At 45.6% G+C, this 24,677-nt stretch overlaps 2 protein-coding genes across 3 annotated transcripts; both read right to left on the bottom strand.

Annotated features, from left to right (window-relative positions):
• Positions 1-759: 759 nt before the first annotated feature.
• LOC125538497 lies at positions 760-3,528 on the bottom strand. Its single transcript, XM_048701776.1, has 3 exons — positions 2,832-3,528; positions 1,507-1,748; positions 760-1,431 (listed from the first exon to the last, which is right to left on the bottom strand). The coding sequence occupies exons 1-3, from the start codon at positions 3,526-3,528 to the stop codon at positions 760-762; spliced, it is 1,611 nt and encodes a 536-aa protein (XP_048557733.1).
• A 5,400-nt stretch (positions 3,529-8,928) lies between these two features.
• LOC125540436 (starch synthase 1, chloroplastic/amyloplastic-like) lies at positions 8,929-13,783 on the bottom strand. Of its 2 annotated transcripts, XR_007297294.1 has the most exons (5): positions 13,047-13,778; positions 11,164-11,278; positions 10,936-11,068; positions 9,751-10,091; positions 8,929-9,108 (listed from the first exon to the last, which is right to left on the bottom strand). XR_007297294.1 is itself a non-coding variant. In XM_048704050.1 (2 exons), the coding sequence occupies exons 1-2, from the start codon at positions 13,510-13,512 to the stop codon at positions 12,099-12,101; spliced, it is 552 nt and encodes a 183-aa protein (XP_048560007.1). In that variant the 5' UTR covers positions 13,513-13,783; the 3' UTR covers positions 11,288-12,098. The 2 variants fall into 2 exon arrangements, 1 of the variants encoding a protein (XP_048560007.1); XM_048704050.1 differs by lacking the exons at positions 8,929-9,108; positions 9,751-10,091; positions 10,936-11,068; positions 11,164-11,278 and adding an exon at positions 11,288-12,184 and having other exon boundaries at positions 13,047-13,783.
• Between the last annotated feature and the right edge of the window lie 10,894 nt (positions 13,784-24,677).

The raw sequence follows: 24,677 nt of genomic DNA, 5'->3' as shown, positions 1-24,677 counted from the left end.
GAAAATATGTTGCTCAATACCGGTGAGGGTAGTACACTATATATTTTTCTCGATATTGAAGCATCAGATCCTTCTTGTTCTATGCAACAACTAAGACTATTTTTCGCCACTACAGCCGTGAAACTTCAACCAATACATATGTTGCTTTGCAACACATAATGACCATCCTATGTTTGCTGCGGGTGGTCGCCTTCATGGTTGGAGTGAGCAGCTTGGCCTGGTACCATGCGCAACAGTCCCACGAAATCTACCATCGCCTTCATGGCTGCCAGAGCCGGTGTAGTGTGCCGAAGATGTCGTCAATGGTGGCGACACAAATGGAGAGCGACCACTAAAGAGAAGATTGCTGTTGAGGTTGTTGTGCAGGATTGCTCTGATTATTGATCAAGGGAGCATTGGTTTGATTTAAAAGGAGATTAGTAGCTTATTTTGTTCACACATGTTTAAGAGGGGACCAAGAAATTTTCTTGCTAAGCTTATAACAGGGTTGCACGTGCAGGCATCTGCCATGAAGAAATATAACTACAAACAAAGTGTTTTTGATTAGGAGTAGATATATCTTCTAAAGGAGTTTTAGCCAAGACGTGTGTTGCACGTGCAAGCTTACTAGTACTGTATAATACGCTACGCTAGACAGGAACAAGTAGCTAGCACAAAAGTTCACAATGAAACATTACAAAAATATAAGTAGCAGATAAGTTAACTGAAGGGACAAAGTGCATGACTTAATTTTCACAAAGTGAACATGCTAACCCATCTTCAAAAAGCGTCTTCCTCAAGTTTCATCCGAGGAGTACATGGATTTAATTCATGTTCGTAAGGGTCTGCAGATCCCTTCAGCTCTATAACATGCTGGCTTTCAACAAGAAGGGACCAAGCAACAGTTATCTCCACTTCACATCCACCAATGGAACAGCTTTCTTGACTCACGTTGCTGGATTTGGGTATGAAGGCAACACTTCCACTGATTTCTCCACATGCTGACAAGGCCTTTATAAAAATGGTAAGCCTTCCCATTGATTTTACAGAAACAACTTGCCTTGACAGCTCTAGATTACCCTCTTCATCAATGGGCATTTTTCCAGCTTGTGAATCAAGCAACAAAATGGCTTCACTTTTGTCCTCAAGAAGTGCATAACAAACAATGCCATTTTCAGAAGGCAATGAGCCATGTACTACACTGACACTGAGGATAGTGGCTTGGACTGATTGTTCAAGATGCTGACACTGTAACTCTATTGTGCAAAGGCCCTTAAGGAGAAGTGTATCACGACGATCACCATAATTATCACCATGAGAAGGGAAGGCTTTACTGATCAGTACTCTATCTTTGGACCTTACTGTGCCCTTTAGCTTTAGATCAGCTTCAATTGTAACAGTGTCCCCAGACATAATTGCACGAGACGGGCCAGTCAAGTGCAAAAAGGGATTCTGCAAGTATTATTAGCTTGTCAACAAGGCTGCAGGCAGCAAGAAATAGAAGAAAAGGAAAGTACCATTGCGTACCTCTTTCGTAAGGATTTGGCAGTCATCCCTAGTGCGAAGGAAGAGAAGGTTGCGACGGTAGTCCACCATGTCTCGGGCAGCGACCACGCCGTATACCTCCAGAGGCCACTCAAGGGCGAAGCCTTCGGTTTCTGTGACATTGATGGAGTAGATCTGCATGGTCCTCAAGAATCTAGCACCCATTGGAGTTTGGCCAGAGTGGCCTGGCATGTAGTGGGTGAAGTGCATGGAGCTGAATATTGCTGCACACAACCAAGTATGTATTAGAAATCTAACGAGAACTAACTTAAGAGCTCACAAATTAATTTTACAGTCCATTCAAGTTTGTTAAATCAACAAGAACAAATATTAATCAATATGGTAACATAACAAGTAAATCGCTACACTTACAGGACGGATTAGCTTGCTTGAGATATGCAGCAAGTACAAGAAGAAAATAAAACTAATTTAAGTATCGCTAGCAGGCATCATTGTTTTACTCTACATCAACATTTTCTATTTTCTATTTTTCAGCAACAAATAATTGAATTTGAATGTCACAAGGGAAACATGCATCGACCCTCCATTTACCTCTAGGTTATCTACCGTTCATATGACGAGAATGCAACCCAGTATTATTCTCATATGCACCCTCCATTTACCTAAGTTTTCTACCATTCATATGGCGAGACTTATTTTCAAAATATTCTAATTTTATTTTCAATAATTTCATTGCTATAAATTCTCGCAGCAACATGTTGGGTGTTATCTAGTTTCATATGAGTTTCGTGTATTATTATACCACATGCAAATGAACTACGAGAATTAAATCTACATCTACGTCATGCACACACACACATATATAAAGAGAGAATTTTCTATCAATAGTTACCATGGAACTCATTTAAGGTATCGACATTGTAGAAGGAAAAAAAATACTATAACAATAGGGCTATAACGTAAGATGATCTAACGATGCGATGGAAAAATACGGTTTTATGTGCCCTGCACAAAATAAACAAATGGTTGAGTTCCTATACATGTTGCAGCAAGCTGAAATGTTCTTTTTTTACCGAAGAGGAAGCAAAGAGTCTTATTTTCCCAATCTTTGTGCTGGATATCATTGGAATGATGTTCCAGTATTTGTTCCATATTTTTTGAGATGTTAAACAGTTAAAAACTTAAAACCTTAACGAACCTTAACAAGTTCCCACAGACAACATTAATACATCCAATTTTGCCTATATATAATTCCTACGCAATGCACTTGTACCTTACTAGTACTAGGTAGAAAAAGAAGAGCAAACTAACTGAAGTATTGCTAGCACACATGCATGTTTACTCACTTGGGTCTTCAAAGCTGCGACCCTTGCTGTATATATTTTCCCAGCATCTACGATGGGCAGCGAAATAATACTCCTCGGCCTTCTTCTCCTCCTCATACTCGTCCACGTCCCCATCCTCATCCACATCCCCATCTTCATCCACATCCACAGCCCCCGCCTCTTTGGGGACATCTTCCTTTATAGATTTCATTGCCACTGACAATTCTGGCACCCAATTACCAAGCCTGTTGATAACTGCAGAGATGAACTTCAATGTGGAGCAGCAGCGTACGAAGGACTCACAGGAAAACATGCATATCGCTAGAAATTTCGATTCTGTTGAGGCTAGCTGGCGCATGTCGTCCCACAGGTCATCGAAGTGCCCCGCGAGTACACCATATTTGAAGCTGCCACCGCCGCCAATATTGCTCTGCATCAGCACCAATTTGCCCTCGTCGCCGGCTCTCGCTGGCCGGATTATGCCCTTTGCTTCAGACCCTTCCATCTTCCGAGTCTCAGAATCGGCAAGATGGGTGATCTTTTCCGACAACTGGAGCATATCCGATTTCAAGTCCAACAGATTATCGTGATCCGCCGAGTTCTCCCCGGCATGGATCCGGCGTATACTCTCAAGCACGAAGATTGCAGCCTCATAGAGCTCCTCTCTTAAGCACGAATACTCGCCACTGCTTGCCTCGGAAATCCCTGCGGTCGCCATCTCACCGTCCGTCCTTTCTTCTCCACACCGCCGCCGCCGCCGCTTTTTTTTTAGTGGAAGGTGAGGCAAAGGTAAAACCTAGGGTTTTGCAGATACGGTTCAAAGGGGCGAGTGCTCATTATATAGTCTCAGGCTCAGCCCGGCCGAGTAGATCGAGAATTCTAGACGCGCCGCACCTCATAGCCAGCATACAACACCGGGACCGAGAACGCCTCTTTGGCGGAGATATAAGTCCGTTTTCCCCTCTAAACTATTCCGGTTCCGATTCTTCAAAATAATAATAATAAAAAACTTTCGGTTTGGCCGCTTCTCGCCTTAATCTATCTTTTGCGGAAAAGCTATTGGCGAACGGTCGCTGGGGTGAGATTCCAGTGAACGTACCCAGAGCCATCCGATTTGGATCGAATGGTGGCAGTAAAAAATCCCCTAAAATTAAACAAACTATCGTGACAGTTTTGTAAAATGTCACCCCCACCACATAAACAGCCAATCCAGTGTTCGCAGTTGCCGGCCCTGCTGCCGAACAGCGATTTGCGTCCAACTTGTGTGCATCTAGCCCCCCAATATAAGGATAACTTCAACACCTTGCATCAATAGGACACGTCGAATATCCACAAACTCATATGAACGTGTTCGCACACAACACAGGTCGCCCATCCAGCCGTAATCATCAAATCAGGACATCAAAAGTGGGCCAAATGGATCCGGATGTGCTTGATTTGAGGGTTATCCCTTGAGACTAAGGATAGCCACTTTTAAAGTGGTTGCCATGTGTTTGGTTAATGATTTTGGATGACTGGGGATAGCTTGATTCGAAGAATATTCACTCAAAAAGGGGTTGAAAGGAGTAGCGAAAAGCTGGCGGATACGGGCAAGCCTCGGACGAAGCGGTGCACATTGTCTCACCTTGCCCCGATGCTGCATATCTCACCCCTCTCCATCTCTCTTGCATCCAACGGTGGTGGTCGCCGCACAAGCCAGTGAACACCATGGCTATGGGTGCCAGCGTCCAGCTGGCTAGCGTGTGTCATGAGCGAAGAAAGGGAGCACATGTGGTTCAACTGGTTGAGGGAGCCGGGGGCAGCGGCGAGGGGCGCAATTGCGGGGGTGTTGAGGGGCATGGTTATGCGGCGGACTTTGGGGACGAAGGCGAGTGAAGTAGGCGGACATTAGGTAGAGGACTTGTTACTCCGAACTCCCAGAACGAATCTAGGCTCTAATGGTCCTGAACTTGGAGGAACGAGTATGAATGCGGAACTTATAATGGACAGTTGGAAGCACCCCACAGTTAAAATCTTTCAAAAAGTTGTGCCCGAGGTTATGGGTGACCCGGAAATTTATAATGCTAGGCGTAGAACAACGTCGACTAATAACTAAAACTTGCTTAACCATGTTTGTAACCATGATTGTCTCTTCTTGTGGGACTGCAAGCAAGTAAAGGACACCGTGGGATTATGAATGACTCATAGGCAGGTGTTCAGGATCACTTCTTGATCAACTAGTTGCACAACTGCTTGCTGCAACCTCAACACTTAACCATATCTTACCTCTAAGTAAGGTTAGTTTTGTTGGGAAACGTAGTAGAAAACAAAAAATATCATCCGACGATCACCCAGGAATAATATGAAGATGCATATAAGGTTTGGATCAACGAGCATTACCGACTTTGGAGTGCAGCGGAAGTAGATGAGTCGGTGTATATCGTACTTGGAGTCCCTCGTACCGTAGATGAACGATCCGTCGAACACAAGATCGAAAACAAGACCTCTCTACTTGGTTGCAAGCGTACGGTCTTCACGATCCAGCAGTGCTTCGTCGTCAAGAGCTAATCATCACCGGAGAATTAGAGGAAGGAGATTAGAACCACACCGGGCTTCTTATTATGAGGATTAGAGAAACTAGGTCTAGCACTAATTAGATCAAATAGGATCAACTAGAATTAGAACTAGATGAAGTAGAGGAGGCTCCAAAACTCATGTCTCCAAAGGGCCAAAGTCCTCAAGTATATATAGGTTAAAGGGAGGGGAGAGGCGGCGCCACAAGGGGTGGAACCCCCTCCCCCCCCCTTCACTACAAAAAAAGACACATCCGTGACATTTTGGGCCGAACGATTTTTTTCCTGTCATGCTTATGACACTTCTATGACGATAATTGTGACAAAACCCGGTATCATCATAGATGTGGTGGGCTCCTACTTCTATGACAAAAAATCATGACAGAAAAATGGGATTTTCGTCCTGGACGGGCCGGAGATGCAGCTCCATGACATTCTTTGGGCCGTCCATAACGGAAAAAACCATGGTAGAAGTGAGGGCGAGGAAAATATTGGGGAGTTGCCGGTTACGATGGGTGGTCGGGGCCGAGCGATGCGCGTTTCTCTCGTACATGTACGCGCGTGAGTGCGAGGCGTTGGGCTCTAACTGAACCCGAGCGAGGCGTTCGCCTACTGAACCCGAGCGATTGCACTGCAGGCTACGCGTCACTGGACCCGAGCGATCGATCGATCCCTGGCTGTTAACTGAACCCGATCGAGCGATTCCTTCGCTACTGCTGCTAACCGAAGCCGATCGAACCTGCTGCCTCTTGATGGACAGTGAGCGTTGTTGGGGGGTTGGATGAACAGGACCCCGTGGTAGTAGAGGTCGTCGTCCTTGGATGAACAGGGCCCCGTGGTAGTAGAGGCCGTTGTCCCTGGATGAACAGGACCCCGATCGAGCCGATTGGGGGTGGATGAACAGAACCCCGTGGAGGGCTGGACGAACAGCAGCCGGTGGAGGGCTAGTTGAACAGTAGCCGGTGGGGGGCTGGATGAACAGTAACCCGTGAGGGGTGGTTGAACAGGACCCCGTGGAGAGGGCTGGTTGAACAGTAGCCGATGGAAGAGCGGTGTAGGCTGGATGAACAGGAGCATGTGGATGAACAGTAGCTGGTGGAGGCAGGAGGGAGACGCCGTGGATGAACAGTCGCAGGTGGAGGCTGGAGGAGGTCGACGGTGGATGAACAGTAACCCGTGGAGGCTGGAGCAAGGCAGTAGATGGTGGATGAACAGTAGCCCGTGGAGTCCCGTTTTACAGTACGCCACAACCCTACCGATGAACAGGACCCCCGTTTCGACCGTAGGAGGTCAAAGAGAAGTCCGTTTTCTCCGTTTTGCTATACGCCACACCCCTCCCGATCAACAGGACCCCGTTTCGATCGTAGACACTTGAACACAAGTCCGTTTCCTTCGTTTTGCGGTACGCCAGACCCCTCCCGGTGAACAGGATCCGTTTCGATCGTAGGCGGTCAAACACAAGGCCGTTTCCTCCGTTCTATGGTACGCCAGGCCTCGTTTCGGTTGTTCCGTCCAAGCCGATTTGCTCCGATGAACACGACGCATTCCGTTGCATCCCGATGAACACGATGACACAATTTCTGCGTTCTGACCCAGCCGGTTGGCTGCCGATGAACATGACGCCATCGCTGCCTCTCCATGTACACGAGCCCTAGCTGTACGTATGCGTGAGTAGGCATTCAAGACCACGCTCGTATGTACGTATATGGCCATATTTACTTTTTTGCACCCTGGATGTACGTACGCGTACACGATATTAACGGGACTGCATGACATGCTACGTGCGCGCCTCTACTACGACACCTGCCCTTCCTTACTCGGCCAGGGTTCATCGTTGCAGCCTGCAGACAGACCGATCGTATGTACGTACACGTTCGCGACCAGAATGACAACGCTACGTACGCTTCGACCAGGTGGGTCCCGACTGTTAGGGAGATAAGGAGGCACTTCCTTGCGTGCAAAGATATAGTTGGTGGGTCTCAGCTGTCAGGGGGAGAATCATATTTTTTGCCCGTAATATGGACGCACTTCCTTGCGTGCGAAGATGTAGCTACGTACGTACGCTTCGACCAGGTGGGTCCCGACTGTCAGGGAGATAAGGAGGCACTTCCTTGCGTGCAAAGATATAGTTGGTGGGTCCCAGCTGTCAGGGGGAGAATCATATTTTTTGCCCGTAATATGGACGCACTTCCTTGCGTGCGAAGATATAGCTGGTGGGTCCTAGCAGTCAGGGGGAAATATTTTTTTCGTGAAATAAGGTGGCCCGTCCGTTGGGTCCCTGCTGTTAGGTGGAGTAATAATTATTTTACACGTAATAAGGTTATACTTCCTTGCTGCGGCCGTGGACCCAGCTGTCAGCCTCTCCACGTACAGCACTCTTCCGATGGAAGTCGTTCCTTGACCACATTGACCATGCCGCGCCGAGAGCACCAAGGCGGTGGACGACGGCGAGGCCTAGGAAGGGGACAACGCGGAGCCGGGGAAGACGCGGCAGTGGATGCCCACGCGGAGAGGAGTACGAGGGTTGATTGGTTCGGCCGCGGTGTGAGACTGCCGTCGCTGCAGAATAACAGGGGGTGTGGGTGAGTAGAGGGATGGTCTGACCAGATGTTGGAGTAGGGTGGGCGGTCAGGCCTCCACGGCAGCACAGCCGGCCACGGGAGGCAGGAGCAGGCGGCACGACCGGCGCTAGTTTGGGCGGCTGGAGCAAGAAGACCAGAGGTTGAAGAAGCACTACGGCCGTTGGATGGACATCATACAGTCATTGGAGCTAGAATCATTCATATTGACTAAGTTGATAAAGCCCTCCGTCCGCGTCAACTTCGTAGGCCCACAAGTCAGCCTCCCACTATGGTGGGTCCCAGCTAGCAGGGGGAGTATTCATTTTTTTTGTGCGTAATAAGGAGGCACTTCCTTGTGTGTGAAGATATAGCTGTCATCGGGGGAACGTTTTTTTTGTGAAATACACAGGCCCTTCCGATGGCACTACAAGAAATATGTCAACTTGTGACCCTCACTATTGGTCGCTAAAAGGTCATAGTTTTTCATTCGTGACATTTTTATGACCAAAAACAGAAGGTCAAAAGCTAGCGGTCGTAAATTGAAATTAACGACCTTCTATGTGAGAAGGTCGTAGACGTTTTTGACCAAAACAGAAGGTCGTTGAACCCATGACCTTTTGTTTTGGTCACTGGCTATCTGCCCAGGCCACGTCGGATCCGACGTGGCAATCTGACGTGGCAAAATTGCGACCAATTGAAAAGATCAAAAATTAGAATCGGCCCGGTCCAATTGGGTGTTTATATGGGCCGAGCCCATTAATTCAACCCATTTGTTGTTTTTTTCTTTCAATTTGGGTAAGCTACACAGGCCAGGCCCTATAAAATTCGGCCTTTTTATTTCTAGGTTGTGGCCCTTTTCTTCCTTTTCAAATGGGTCCCAATTGTCAGGTTCTGATAAGCGGGTCCCAAATGTCCGATTCTGGTTTGTGGGTCTTTGTTGTCATGGCCATGTTCCTCATATTTCAATATGCCAATAATTAAACAACCAATATTTAAATCAAAATAGACAGAAAAAAGGTGTAATACTTCAAATAACAAGAAGCAACAATCTGTTACATCAACACATACAAATGCGATCATAGTATAACAAGCTCTACAGGTGTACAAAATATGTCCAAGTAGAAGACTTCTTTTATGATGTGCCAGCTCCGATGCAGCAGATCTTCACCATCTTGTCCGCTTAACCTGGGATCACAGAAAGTGGATCTTTAGGGGACTGTCAAACAAGAAGTGAAAACTATTACTTAGAACAAACATTGTTTCTCTTTTTTTTGATCAGTTAGATCAGACATAGTTAAGACATTTCTGAGTCAACAAAAGTAACGAAGATTCAGATCCTAGTGTGGAAAAGGGTTGACACGACAGACACATACAAAGCCAGGTTCTAACAAAGCTGCCCCAATAAATTCAGTAAACAGTCAGATATTGGCAACTTCATAGCATCAGCTAACTTGAGGTGGCAAAAATAAAATAAACTATGTGCCTTTTATTGCAGACTACGGGTAATGCGGATGATCTACTGCATGTAAGGAGAATATCACAACAATCAGCGATTCACCGGCTATAGGAGCAATCAGTAAAACAAAACGTAATCCTAGTAGAACAAATTTATGACATCAATGAATACGAGTCAGGTTACCAAATCAAACCAGGGACCAGATCAGCAAAGTCAATGGATCCTAATTGAACTCTAAGATCTGAAGACAGTATCTCCACGAAACTTGAGAAAGGCCAACTACAACATGAAACCACACTACTTACATGATGGATGTGATACCAGACAACAAACTAAGTAAAAATTGATGCATGGATCAGGGAGGCGCTCACCAGATCTCGAGAACTGAGGGAGATCTTGACAAGCACACTGCCGCAGAGAGGAAACAGAGAGAAGCTGCGTGCCTACAAGTTGTGTGCAGAGAGAAGGCTGCAGCTCCTTATATACCCCTCTCCACAGTACCCACACCATGCTGGATCTATCCCCCACCAGCTTATACATCAGAGCTGGCACATCGGTGTATAAAAGAAGCCAAGTTCGTGCTTCAATTTGTTCCAATACGGATCAGCATCAAGGGCTTCATTACTCCTTGAACTAGCTCCGATGAGCTTGAACTATGCTTCTTCCGACTTCTTCGTCTTGATGCTCGCGACAAAACATGAAACACCAGCATCTGCACGTTATAGAACAAAATGGTTAGGTACAAAATAAAAGCAAATCTAACAGCATATATCTAACAGTAGATACAAAATAATGAAGGCCAATCCGTGTGCATATATACTAGCGTGCATATATACCAGCAGAACACATAAACCCATCCATCAAAATCTTGTTTCTGAACATTGGCATCAAATCAACACAAACGTTGAATTAACGTGCACAAAAGGAAAGAGCTAATACAGGGCAGGTATATGGGTATCAAAACAAACAAGAAAGAAACTACAATCTATTTTAAGTACTTCAGGTTTGAGTCATTTTTTATACTACAATCAATACATAACAGCCAACATTTCAATCCATGGACACCACATGACAGAAAAGGTACTAAGGTACTTGCTACTTAAAACCACAGCAAGGTACAGAGCACATGCAGGCCAACAATAAATTGGTATCAAATCCAAAAATCACAGTATGAAATGAAGTTAATGAGAAATTTTAGAATAAATTTAACAATTGATAGTGATGTTTGCATACACGCCCAAATTCCGATGGCCAATGCATCAGTACATTAAACACTAAGCATGGTACATAGTAAAGGTTTGTAACAACCAGAACTGAAAGCATTCACTCCATCAAGCATATCTACAATGATGCAGCACACAAGAAAAGAGAGATACACAACGGAGTAGCAACGACATAACGATATCTCTTAACAAACAGCACGAATATGAATAAATCACATAACTAAGTACAACCAAGTATCTTCCCTCAAAAGTATCCCAGCTGAGAGCGAACATGTATTCGACATTTCTGCCATTTCAATACATGCACGACAAAGAGTGGCGCTCTGTTCTTACCACGCACAAGCAAGAGATGACCCTAGATGATGCACTGCTTCTCCAGGTCGCACTCAAGGCTCAACCAACTCCGCGGTATGGACGATGCCCCCTCCTTGCTCCGTCCGGACGGCGGGGTGCAGACTCGGAAGCCCTGCACATTGCAACTTGCGTTAATGCAGCAGCAATACAAGGAACTGATATCAAGCAGAGCACAAATTGAGAGAAAGTTGCGGTCCAGGAGCTGACCTTCCAAGGGAGCATCATGGTGCGTCGTGGTGCCTTCATCTGGAATCACATGTCGGGTTCTGGGCTGCTGCTTTGCTTCCCCATATAGCACACCAGGTTCTCCTAAGATAGCGAACTGAAAACACAAAACATTGATTAGGGAGTTGGTACATAAGAAAAGGAATTCATGCACGAATGGCATATACAACTAAAAAAAGCAGGCATCACATATTATTAGAATTGCATATTAGATGGCTGCAAGGTAAGTGTTTCTTCATATAAAGTAACTATAATTAGCACCCAACAGCTAGATATCATATGGTGGAGAAACTAGTTTCAGCTTATCCAGAAATACCAGCGTTGTGCACACCAGGATAAAATCAAAGAATCCAAGGACAAGACACTTCGAGCAAGCAACTGATGTAGTAACAAGCTTTGATGGTGCTAAATGCAACAGGTTTGCATAACCTGATTCACAAGGCTTCGAGTAAATCGAGTGCCCAGATTAGTGGACGAGGATATAAAAAAAATAGACTGATATATTTTAGGACAAACAACCACAACCTGAAATAAGCCTGCAAAAGACAGCATGTACACTTGGATTTACGGCTGTACACATGTATGTACAGATGCAGAACCAGTTAAAACAGTGTACAAGAGTTGATGATCCTAAGATCCTACCTACCCAGCACTCAAATGCAAAACTTTTAGTAGTAACCGCTAAATATACATATTACGAGGGGTGATAAACAATTGCACAGCAAAAGCATCATCCTCCATGTTTCCATGAAAATTCTTCCCCGAGATTAACTACTAACAACAAGAAATAGGGGAGTTGATGATCCTATTATCCTACAGACCGAACACTCAGATGCATAACTAACAGTCACACAACGTTCAAAGGGGGTGATGCTACCAGCCGCGAAGGGAACATAACTTGACCCCTGGGTAATCAATTATAATTCTAGTAATAAAACATGCAGAAATACCAGCCGCTCACTTGCAGCCACAATTATGTTGTCTATGGAATCCTCAGCAATCCCTGGTTGCAAAATGGAAAATATTCATATGGTATATTTGTCAAGACCAGAGTGAGGACAGGCATTAGCAGATTAATACTTAGAAGATCGCATTCTTTAAAAATTGTGTCACAACAGTTTAGCAATAATAAGAATGGCGCAACCTGCATTCTGTTCTTGGCTAGATGCCAAATTCAGGATGTCTAATATACTGCACAGCAAACACAAAGTAGCAGCCCAACAAGTAATCTAACAGAGGGTGAGCTGGGTCTAGTACTCTGCAAAGCACACATGATCCCAGCCTCCCAGGTGCCCATGTGACTTGCTGCATGGGCCTCCCATTCCATTGAAAAACAAGACAGTAATACTAGGGTCTTCAATTTCGATACTACTTCTGTACTCAAAGGTGGAAGCTCCTTCTAGTTCCTGTAATATAAAACAGAAAGAAGCATTGCATTCCTTGAAGAGGGGTGCTCACATGTCATGTCCACTACAGTATCAGTAAAATCAGTTGAGTGCTAAGAATATACAATTGGAGACTAATAAACCCCAGTGTGATGTTAAGATTTCCCATTAATAATAAGTACAGGGACTCACACCATTTTTGGTAATAATATCAGGCCAAGCAACGGACAAACTCCTCAATTTAACTACGTTCCCAACATGCGTGCACTTGGCCCAGCCTTTTCAGTCTTCTTTCTAGTAGCAGTACTAAATCAATCATCTCACGATCCAATAAAACGTCTAGAAAAATCTATTGATCTGCCCGCGTATGCTGGTAAATCTGTACGTACGACGGATGAACAACGAACATATATCTCATATATATACAACAACTGAATCGACTGAACATCCGTCAGGAAGAAATCGACTGAACCGCGGTACCTTCGAGCAGGAGGTCGGGGGCGAGTTCCCCCACGCCGCCGTCCGGCAGGGGCGGCTGCGTCGGGGCTGGCGACTGGGCAGGCATGGGCGGGGGCGGCGCGAGGAAGCCGGGCACGACGGGCGGGGCCAGCTGCTGCTGCTGCTGCGCGGGGCGCGCCGCGGGGCCCTCCCTGCTGAGCTCGGCGACGTAGCGGCCCCGCGCGACGCGCCGGAGCCGCGTGCGGACGACGCAGGCGGACGCCCGGGCTGCCGTCGCCGGATCAGCGCACAGGCGGACGCTGGGGGCGAGGCACCCGGCGCCGACGCCCGTCGCCGCCATCTGCAGGACCCGCAGAAAACAGAAGGAGGCGGGCGGAGGAGGTTGGGACGGACGGTGGAACGCCCCGCTCGGGGCGCGCCTCGGCTCTCTCGAAGCCTCTCGCTGCTGGGGAAGGAGCACGGGCGGCGGGAGTGCTGCTGCGGGCATGGATGGATGGTTGGATCGATGGAGGCCGGTGGTTGCAGGTGGCCTCGTTCCCGACGAGATCGAGCGGGGATGTGGCCATCGACGTGCGGTTTGGTTGGATGAGGGAAGGGGAGGGGTGAGAGGAGTAGGGCGTGAGGGAGGCCATGGACGGCGGCCAGCTCCGCCGGAGGGAGGTGCCAGCGGCGATCTGGAAGGGAGGAGGCAGCTCTCTCTCTCTCCCTCGGGCGAGACAGCGAGGAGATTGGGGGGGATGGAAAATGACCAGCTAGGGTTTTGGGGTTGGTGTGGAAGGGTTGAGGACAGCCGTTGGATCCGCGAGCATCCGACGACGTATGATGCACGATCCGCGTGAAATGTCTACGGACCAATCAGAATGTAGTATGATGCTATGATCATCTAAATTGGTCATCCTTGTCTAAAAATAATGTGTTAAAATCATGTCAGCTATTTTATAACCTGAGAAATTCAAAAAGAAAATAGAAAACCTTCTCATTGTGTCACCAAAATGTGAATGAGTTTTCAGAAAAAATAACAAACATGAAAAAAGATAAATATCTTCAAAAAGGTGTAGTGAGAAATGAGTTTTTTGACAAAAAAACATTTTTTATTTTTCGAGTGTCCAAAATGAGTTCTTTTGTGAAGGACCTATAATATATTTGTTGCAAAATTGGACCAAATCAATTTTCTAAAATACTAGGCCATATTTAATGCACAATTGACCAAATGGTTGGGTGTAAAAAGTTTTGATCCACCTCTCGTGAAAAAGATAAATTTTCGTCGATTCAGTTGGAAGCGGGTCAAATTTGAACTGTAGCTGCCTTCTAGTTTGTTCTTTATTTTTTCCAAAAATCATTTCTAGGTACATAAGTATCTATTTTATCAGAGAAACACCAAAAAAATTTCAAGATTCAACCACTAGCTAGGAACGGTCATTCCCGCCGTTTTGACCGCATTTTCAAACGGGCATAAAAATTCAAAAAAAATAAAAAAAAATTGGGAAACCTTCGCATTGTGTCATTATATGTGGCCAAGTTCCCAGAAAAAATATTAAACTTGTAATACGGCAATTATTTTAAAAAAAAGTGTTCTCAGAAACGAGCTATCACGTGTGAAGATCAATGGCTTTCAAGCCAAATGATCAATCTTATGGCCACATTCATGGCATAGTTTGCTTAAATGATCTCATATTGTGCACAAGGGTGCATATTGGAATGGCAAACAATGTTGCCTAAGGAAGTTTTCATTTTCTTTGAACGAAAAAACCATTTTCCATTTTTCAAGTGCCCAAAAGGAGGTTTTTTTATGAAGGACATCCAAAATAATTGTTGCAAAATTGGACCAATCATGTTTCTAAAATACTAGGACATATTTAATGCATAATTGACAAAATGGTTGGGTGTAAAAGTTTTGATCCACCTCTCGTGAAAAAGACAAATTTTCGCCGATTCACTTGGAAGCGGGTCAAATTTGAACTGCAACTGCCTCATAGTTTGCTATTTATTTTTTCCAAAAATCACTTCTAGTTACATAAGTACCTATTTAATCAGAAATACATGGTTTGGTGGCGATACGTCGAAGTTTGGGCAGTGGCCGAGGGCCCCAACTCTAGAGCGCGTAAACTCGCATGCCCGCCGTGTGGTCACCGTGTGACCGTGGCGTTGCCACGTGTTCTGGGCGGCCTAGGCATGTCTAGTGGGTTGGGAACTCCCCAGGTAGGTGCTAGGAAAAAAATTACAACATAAGATTCTCACGAGGAGACCGATCGATGCTCAAACATGAATTAGCAGCCAAGTGTTTGATTAGCGGTACAGGAAATGTACATGGCTAATGGGCGTGTGATTTGGCTGAGGATGATCAGTTACTAAGAAGACCGTCTTCACAAGGAGGAGCCTAGGTGGTACTTGCTTTGCAAAGTACTACATTAGACATAAATACGAATGTTCAAGCTGGGCTCAAAATAATGAATGGATTGAGCTGGCATTTGGTGGAGGATGGTTATTTGGGCATAGAAAAGCACTGTAGAAAATGGATACTATTTGGACATGCCAAAGTGGTACTTCCTTCACAAACTGTTGTTCTGAACAGAATAGGAAAATGAATATTTTTGAATTAATTTTGAACTAGGCAAGGAAGGTTTTTTACATATTTGACGAATATATGACCCAACGAATTTATGAATGTTTTTTGGGAATTTTGGGAATGACAGAAATATAGGTTGCTTCACAACCTAGGGCAAAAACTGCCACATGGACATGACACATAGGCAAAACTGATGAGGTGGCGCCTAGTCATAGCAACCCACCACAATTTACAAGGCTATGACCATCTATATTGGTCGTTAACAACTAGAAATAAGGCAGCGGACTAGCGTTGTTTGCTTTATGACCATTTCGTGTAAGGAAATTACGACCTTTTTGACCAAAATGGTCGCAATGGTTTAGGGTTTGGAGCCCCCCGAACAGCTTTTGACCAACTGGTCTCAAATGGTCATAGATCTATGACCAATTCTTCCAAGGTCACTGACAGAAGGTCACTAGTTGACATATTTCTTGTAGTGTGGGTCCCAGCTGTCAGGTGGAGGAATCATTATTTTGCGGTTAATAAGGAGGCATTTCCCTGCGTGCGGCCATGGACCCAGCTGTCAGCCTCTCCACGTACAGTCCTCTTCCGATAGATGTCGTTCGTTGACCACGCCGCGCCGAGAGCACTAGAGCGGTGGACGACGATGAGGCCTAGGAAGGGAACGACACGGAGCCAGGGAAGACTCAGCAGTTGTTTCCCACTCTCGTGTGTTGACTAAGTTGACACGGCGTTGCATGTGCATCAATGATACGTCTCCAAGGTATCTATAATTTTTGATTGTTCCATGCTATTATATTATCCATCTAGGATGTTTTATATGCATTTATATGCTATTTTATATGATTTTTGGGACTAACCTATTAACCTAGAGCACACAACTAGTTTCTGTTTTTTCCTTGTTTTTGAGTATCACAGAAAAGGAAAACCAAACGGAGTCCAATTGACTTGAAATTTGATGGAGATTATTTTTGGACCAGAAGAAGACCACGGAGCATCGGAGATGGGCCAGAAGAGTCCTGAGGCACCCACAAGGGTGGGGGGCGCGCCCTACCCCTTGGGCGTGCCCCCTACCTCGTGGCGGCCTCGGAGACCCCCCTGACTTGTTCCCGACGCCAAAACCTCTTATATATACAGAAACCCCCAGAACATAACCTAGATCGGGAGTTCCACCGCCGCAAGCCTCTGTAGCCACCGAAAACCAATCTAGACCCGTTCCGACACCCTGCCGGAGGGGGAATCCCTCTCCGGTGGCCATCTTCATCATCCCGGCGCTCTCCATGACGAGGAGGGATTAGTTCATCCTCGGGGCTGAGGGGATGTGCTAGTAGCTATGTGTTTGATCTCTCTCTCTCTTTCTCTCTCTCTCTCGTGTTCTTGATTTGGCACGATCTTGATGTATCGCGAGCTTTGCTATTATAGTTGGATCTTATGATGTTTGTCCCCCTCTACTCTCTTGTAATGGATTGAGTTTTCCCTTTGAAGTTATCTTATCGGATTGAGTCTTTAAGTATTTGAGAACACTTGATGTATGTCTTGCATGTGCTTATCTGTGGTGAAAATGGGATATTCACGTGATCTACTTGATGTATGTTTTGGTGATCAACTTGCGGGTTCAGTAACATCGTGAACTTATGCATAGGGGTTGGCACACGTTTTCGTCTTGACTCTCCGGTAGAAACTTTGGGGAACTCTTTGAAGTTCTTTATGTTGGTTGAATAGATGAATCTGAGACTATGTGATGCATATCGTATAATCATACCCATGGATACTTGAGGTGACATTGGAGTATCTAGGTGACATTAGGGTTTTGGTTGGTTTGTGTCTTAAGGTGTTATTCTAGTACGAACTCTATGATAGATTGAACGGAAAGAATAGCTTCGTGTTATTTTACTATGAACTCTTGAATAGATCGATCAGAAAGAATAACTTTGAGGTGGTTTCGTACCCTACAATAATCTCTTCGTTTGTTCTCCGCTATTAGTGACTTTGGAGTGACTCTTTGTTGCATGTTGAGGGATAGTTATATGATCCAATTATGTTATTATTGTTGAGAGAACTTGCACTAGTGAAAGTATGAACCCTAGGCCTTGTTTCCTAGCATTGCAATACCGTTTACGCTCACTTTTATCATTAGTTACCTTGCTATTTTTATTTTTTCAGATCACAAAAACCTATATCTACCATCCATATTGCACTTGTATCACCATCTCTTTGCCGAACTAGTGCATCTATACAATTTACCATTGTATTGGGTGTGTTGGGGACACAATACTCTTTGTTATTTGGTTGCAGGGTTGTTTGAGAGAGACCATCTTCATCCTACGCCTCCCACGGATTGATAAACCTTAGGTCATCCACTTGAGAGAAATTTGCTACTGTCCTACAAACATCAGCACTTGGAGGCCCAACAACGTCTACAAGAAGAAGGTTGTGTAGTAGACATCAATCAACGTTTTTTAGGAAAGTGTACGCGTCAACCTATAGTAGGCACACAAGTCAGCCTGAAATCTGTGGAAAACAGCATACAACCCATCTGCCATTATTTCTAGTAATTTACAGCCCATTTGCTAATTCTTAATGTTTTTTTGGAGCCCATATTCTTTTTGTTAGCATTACAGCCCACATTGTGGCCATGGTTACAAAATTATATGAAATTTGGCATATTTCCGTGCGGTCCGAACTGTTTTTAATCCCAAAATTTCGAGTCACATTCAAACTAATTTTAAAAATAAATTTATATTAATATAAAATCCAACAAATTGTCCATGCATAAAAATCAATGGAATTTAAAATCTCGAAAGAAATTGAAACTAATTGCTGGTTTAATGTGTTTTAAAAATGTACATCCCATTTCTCATTACTGATATCTCATTTTCTGGGCAAGCCGAATGAAGCTCTCCTCGTCTTGAAAGATTTGCTGCGTAGCAGGGCTAACAAAGCAAGTAGGCCTCGGTTGGGTATTCTGCAAAAGAACAAAAAAACTGGGCTAGCCATTTTCAGAAAGAAAAAAAACTACTGGGCTGGTCTTGTGGTAAACATAAAAGAAAAGGCTGGCTAGACAGGCCAGAGTGCCCCGCACAGCCCAGTTGACACCCTGCTTCCATCTCAAAAACAAAAAATAACTGGGCGAGCTTCTGGGTCCCTGGTGTCAGCCGCTCATTATGCAATTCTCTCGTTTATTAACTACGTTGACAATGGCATGGGACCCAGATGTCAGAAATCCATTAGGAGGAATCATTTTTTGGCTTGAAATAAGGAGGCACTTGCTTGCGTGCTGCCATGACCTTGGTGGGTCCCAGCTGTCATCCTCTCCACGTACAATCATCTCCTGATTGTGTACGCGTCAACCTAGTAGGCCCACAAGTCAGCCTCTAAACCCGTGGTGGCCAAATACAACACATTTAAAAAATAACAGCCCATTCCATACGTTCAAACGAAAAGTTCAACATTCAGAGCAAAGTAACAGGTCTGATCCAGATATAGAGTACTGAACTTCCACGTTGACAACCATCATAGCCAAGTTAACTATCTACTCCAACTAATACTCTAGTAGTGTACAAGTAATAGAGGTGGAGTAGTGGTAAAGTAGTTTATATTTTCTCTGCATACAGTACCAGTTAGTCGTGCTTCAAAACTGAACGGCACGCCATTAAAAAAATAAAGTCAAGAAATAATGCGGCACCTCGGGCCAACACGGCCAGATCGCATTTTGCACGAGAAATGACACACCATGTTTTCATTGACATGTGGTCCCGTTCCAACATGTCATGTCAGTGAGACGACGACGAGTCCTTTTGTACAATTTCTGAACGGGTGTCTATGTAGGTCGGGGCGCCTCTTCCTGTACCGTGGCAACCGTCCACCGCCTCTTCGCCTTTCCCTCTCGATTTGGAACTGCTGTGGCATGCTCTTCCTCCCTCCATTTGCCTTCACCCTTCCTTCTGCCCTTGTTCGATCATCTTCTCCATGGAGGGAACAGGCCGGAAACGACCCCGTTATTCTTTCCCCGATCCGAAAGATGACGTCGTGGAGGAACTCATTGATCGGTGCGACGTCATCACCTCGGCTAGCATGGCAGGTTCGTTCAAGACCATTCTCGACTCAACAAATAACATCCTTACAAACAACCCAAGGGTCCAGGAGCGGTTTGATCTCCCCTATCTTCTTCACCGTGACCATGCTCACTGGCATGGGGACGACGGAAGCCTCGCCTTGTGCAAGTTGATGCCGCTTGATAATGGTATGTGATGTTAATATGCCATCGCTTAAGGGTAAGGCTTGGGCAGGCACAAATGGAGATTGGGTTGTTTATATTGGGTACAACTGCGAGTGGGAACTTGTGAATGTGTACACTCGTCACCGGGTTCCACTTCGAAAAATGTCAGACTGCCCTGAGGTTGAGCACACCAGTATTGTACGTACGTTTGAATATGATCATGGTGACTGCCGTCTATGAAAGATAGCAATTTGTCGAGTTCCCACTTGCTCTTGGGGTTATAGCAATGCTTGTGTTGTTGCTATCTTCGACAAGCTTGTTGCCGTCCTTAATAGTTCGACTCAATGGATATTGCTCAAAAATCAATTTCTGTACACGGATGAGTATTGTGATGCAATTCAATATGAGGGTCTTGTGTTAGCTGCCACCAATTCTGGCACTGTTTTCGCACGGAATCCTTATGGTTTCGGTACGTTTGTCTTCCACTGTAATTATAATTGTTTCATCCACATGCATGTGGGTTAGCTAGTTTCTCTTTACTAATTAACCTTCTTGTGTTTCCAAGGTTCATCTATACTAGAAAAATTTTATAACCAAGGGGGAGATGACAATGGTGATGATCACGAGCATGAGGATGAGCAGGACCTATATACTTAGTGGCGCCTGGCAACTTATTCCGATGGATCACCTCTTCTTGTATGTATACAGGGCACTGCTGATGTTACTAATGAAGCAGGTGTTGTCTCCCATGGTCACACTCTCCGGACCTATTCCAACATCCGTTGCAGGGTATTCGGGATGGATACTAGTGTGCTAGCACCAACACCTTCTCCCTGTTCAGTATTGATGGTCTTGGAGAAAACTCGCTCTTCCTTGGACAAAACTATCCAATGATGGTGAAAGGTGATCCAACTGCTGTTGACACAACGTTACTACCATTTATGAGAAGCAACTGTATCTATACCTCGGGCATTGCTATGGTTCCGTACCTGTCCATCACAATATGCGTCCTGATATAGGCCGCTTCAGCGTGGATGATCAGTCCTACGTTGGTCTCGAGATTGACAATAGTTGGCCCTTCCTAGAGACCCCCTTCTGGTTCGAAGAAAGCATTTCCAACGCCAAGGATTGGTTGGCCTGAAGTTTATTTCATCGCTTTGTTATTTGTTGTGTGAGAAAAACTTTAGTATTTATAATGTATCCTCGTTGTCGTTGTGGGTTGATGACCTGTTGTATGTAATGCTAAATGATATGCTTGTGATAAACTTACTAAATTTATGAATGGCTTTCGAGTCGCTTCTCAGAGTGGGTGCTGCGACGAGGCAAAAAAACATTCCCGAATACATAATTGTACGTGCATTGCAACAGGTTATCGGATGAGTCCAATCAACAATAGTACTACTACTAGTTGTACTAGCTTCACATGCTTTGCGCGTCGGGCGGGTGTTTTTACTGTAGCTGTGGATCCCATCATCCTAGGTCCTCAGATGAGTCCAATCAACTATAGAAATTGCACTCTGATGTTTGGGTTCAAACTTTCAAAACTGTTGCACTATCTCTACGTCTACGTATACGTAATACAACAAGTTTTAAACTTGAGACTAGCCATCCACCCTCACAAACAACACTTTTTAGCCTAGCACAGACTTCAGGAAATTTGGCCATAGTGTGAGGTGGGCCATATGTTAATGTGTTCGTCGTATGTAACCAGCACCTCGAAACCTCAATATATAGTAGGGTGGCATGGGCCAGAACAAGCATTCACATCCAGGAGTACGGCACATGCCACCAGCACAACTTCCATCTGACACCATCTTTCTTGGAGTCCGTGCTACAACTATCTCTTCTCCCTCCTCGTTTCTCTAACTCAGCCATCATGCGGCGGGTGAGGTGGGGGTTTGCCGATAGTCGGTTTCCTCAACTGCGGTCCCACTTGTAAGGCCAACTCCAGCGCACGACCCCAAATGGACGTCCGTTTTGCCCGGATTCTGTCCGTTTGGGTAGGGCAATGGGGTCGTGTCCGGGCCATTTCTCGGATGCGGTGGCCATGCGACCAAAGCACGGACGCATCCCAACCGCATCCCGTTCGCGTACATTTTGCTTTGCAAACACATATCTTTTTCATCATTGATTTTTGGTACATGGAAATACATCACCAAATTTTGACTAGAAGAGCAAGACCAAAGAAAACAAGAACCACAAGAATACATTTTAGAAGATATCCAACTTCCATAACTGCTCCTGTAAGTTGGATTAGTGCCTTCTCGATGCATTCATTGTTGATCTGCGGAGGCTCGATCTTGCATGCTTCTTTCTTCTTCGAGTGTAAAGAAGTAGACGTTGCTTCCTCGCATCTAGTCTCATGTCTAGCCTCTATTCTATCAAAAAGTGCACTAGTCTCATCTCTAGCCTCTATGCTAGCTAAAAGTGACGAAAATATACTAAATTGCGCTCTATCAATATATCAATGTACTCTTCTTCCCAATACCAAAACTTGCATCAATTCTACACAATAAAATTTTAAGTTAGCACAACTAGTCAAATCCGAGAGCACAACCGAAGCTAAAGTAGCACATACCCCATCGGTTAAGCACTTGATGAACACCCATCTGGGATGTTTGGGCATTGTAGACACGCAGCATAAGACCTTCTTTGGGCATTCGTCGCACATAATGAGTGGCAACGGTGCGCCGACGAGCTTTTGGGCCAGCACCGAGCCCGGCCGACCGCCATTCATGTATCTGCTGGTGGAGCACCGACAGTGTAGATCCGAGCAGCTACAGGAGGAGTCAGTACCTGCATGCAGCCTTACGGCCTTGCTGGGGCCTTCCGGCCCGATGCCCGGCCAGTCCATGGCGCGGCATGGCCTCGCACAGCCGGGCGAGCTCAAGCCCGACCGGATCCACTCCAAATCCGGCTGCCGGGTGCGCAAAACAGGTAGCCGTGGTTGGGTAGCTCGGGGGCGCCAAGGGAAAGGGGGCTGGGCAAGTGCGCGTCCGAGCTGCATGCGATGGAGTTGGCCTAAATGAAGATGTAAGACAGCACGAGTTTCCCTAGCGGCGTGGCGGACCAACCGTGTGGGGGTGCGAAGTGGCTTCGCTCGTGTGGGGGACGGAGGCCATCCCACGCGGGCGCTAGGTCTGACAGGACGGCCTTGTCGTCAGTGTGTGACCTCTGTGGCAACCGTCCGCTCCCCACTAGCCCCTTCATGTACCATGGCAACCGTCCACCGCCTCTTCGCCTTTCCCTCTTGATTTGGAACTTCTGTCGCGCGTTCTTCCTCCCTCCTCCATTTGCCTTCACCATTCCTTCTCCATTGTTCGATCGTCTTCTCCATGGAGGGAACAGGCCGAAAACGACCCCGTTATTCTTGCCCCGATCTGAAAGATGACGTGGTGGAGGAACTCATTGATCGGTGCGACGTCATCACCTCGGCTAGCATGGCAGGTTCGTTCAAGGCCATTCTCGACTCAACTAATAACATCATTACAAAGAACCCAAGGGTCTAGGAGCAGTTTGATCTCCCCTATCTTCTTCGCCATGACGCTGGTCGACGGCGTGGGGACGATGGAAGCCTTGCCTTGTGCAAGTTGATGCCACTTGATAATGATTCGTGTGATGTTAAGATGCCATCGCTTAAGGGTAAGGCCTGGGCAAGCGCAAATGGAGATTGGGTTGTTTATATTGGGTACAACTGCGAGTGGGAACTTGTGAATGTGTACACTCGTCAGCGGATTCCACTTCCAAAAATGTCAGAGTGCCCTGAGGTTGAGCACATAGATGATCTACGTACGTTCAAATACAATCATGGTGATTGTCACCTACGGAAGATAGCAATTTGTCGAGTTCCTAACCGCTCTTGGAATTACATGAACTATGAAGTTGTTGCTATCTTCGACAAGCTTGTTGCCGTCCTTACTTCCATGCGTCGATGGATATTGCTCAAAAATCAGTTTCTGTACACAGATGAGTACTATGATGCAATTCAAGACGAGGGTCTTGTGTTTGCTGCCACCACTCGTGGCACTAGTTTTGCATGGAATCCTTATAGTTTCGGTATGTTTGTCTTGCACCGTAATTATAATTGTTTCATCCACATGCATGCGGGTTAGCTAGTTTCCCTTTACTAATTAACCTTCTTGTGTTTCCAAGGTCTTGTGGACATTCTGATACGTCTCCGCCGTATCTATAATTTTTTATTATTCCATGCCAATATTCTACAAATTTTACATACTTTTGGCAACTTTTTATACTATTTTTGGGACTAACATATTAATCTAGTGCCCAGTGCCAGTTCCTATTTCTTGCATGTTTTTTGTTTCACAAAAAATACATATCAAACGGAGTCCAAATGGTATAAAACTTACGGAGATTATTTTTGGAATATATGTGATTTTGGGAAAAAGAATCAACGCGAGACGATGCCCGAGGGGCCCACAAGGACGGGAGGCACGCCCCTGGTCCTTGTGGCCACTCCGTAAGGCGGTTTCTGCCCTTGTTCTGGCACAAAAAAGCTAATATCCGAATAAAAAATCGTGTTAAAATTTCATCCCAATAGGAGTTATGGATCTCCGGGAATTTAAGAAACAGTGAAAGGCCAGAATCTGGGAACGCAGAAACAGAAGGAAACACGGAGAGAGAGAGAGAGAGAGAGAGAGAGAGAAAGAGAGATCCAATCTCGGAGGGGCTCCCGCCCCTCCGCCGCCATGGAAGTCATGGACCGGATGGGAAACCCTTCTTCTATCTAGGGGGACGGTCAAGGAAGAAGAATAAGGGGGGCTCTCTCCCTCTAGCGCCGGAACGCCGCCAGGGCCATCATCGCAACGACAATCTACACCAACAACTTCGCCGCCGTCATCACCAACTC

The sequence above is a fragment of the Triticum urartu genome, chromosome 2 (assembly GCF_003073215.2).
Source record: "Triticum urartu cultivar G1812 chromosome 2, Tu2.1, whole genome shotgun sequence".
NCBI classification, from domain to species: Eukaryota; Viridiplantae; Streptophyta; class Magnoliopsida; order Poales; family Poaceae; genus Triticum; species Triticum urartu.
This window is presented reverse-complemented; position numbering and strand designations above follow the sequence as displayed.

Coding starts and splice junctions, on each gene's coding strand:
- LOC125540436 (XM_048704050.1), bottom strand. CDS start 13,512: ATGCCCGCAGCAGCACTCCCGCCGCCCGTGCTCCTTCCCCAGCAGCGA. Junction 12,185..13,046: donor CCCCGACCTCCTGCTCGAAG/GTACCGCGGTTC, acceptor TTTTGCAACCAG/GGATTGCTGAGGATTCCATA.
- LOC125538497 (XM_048701776.1), bottom strand. CDS start 3,528: ATGGCGACCGCAGGGATTTCCGAGGCAAGCAGTGGCGAGTATTCGTGC. Junction 1,749..2,831: donor TCGCAGCTTTGAAGACCCAA/GTGAGTAAACAT, acceptor GGTTGTGTGCAG/CAATATTCAGCTCCATGCAC. Junction 1,432..1,506: donor GCCAAATCCTTACGAAAGAG/GTACGCAATGGT, acceptor TAATACTTGCAG/AATCCCTTTTTGCACTTGAC.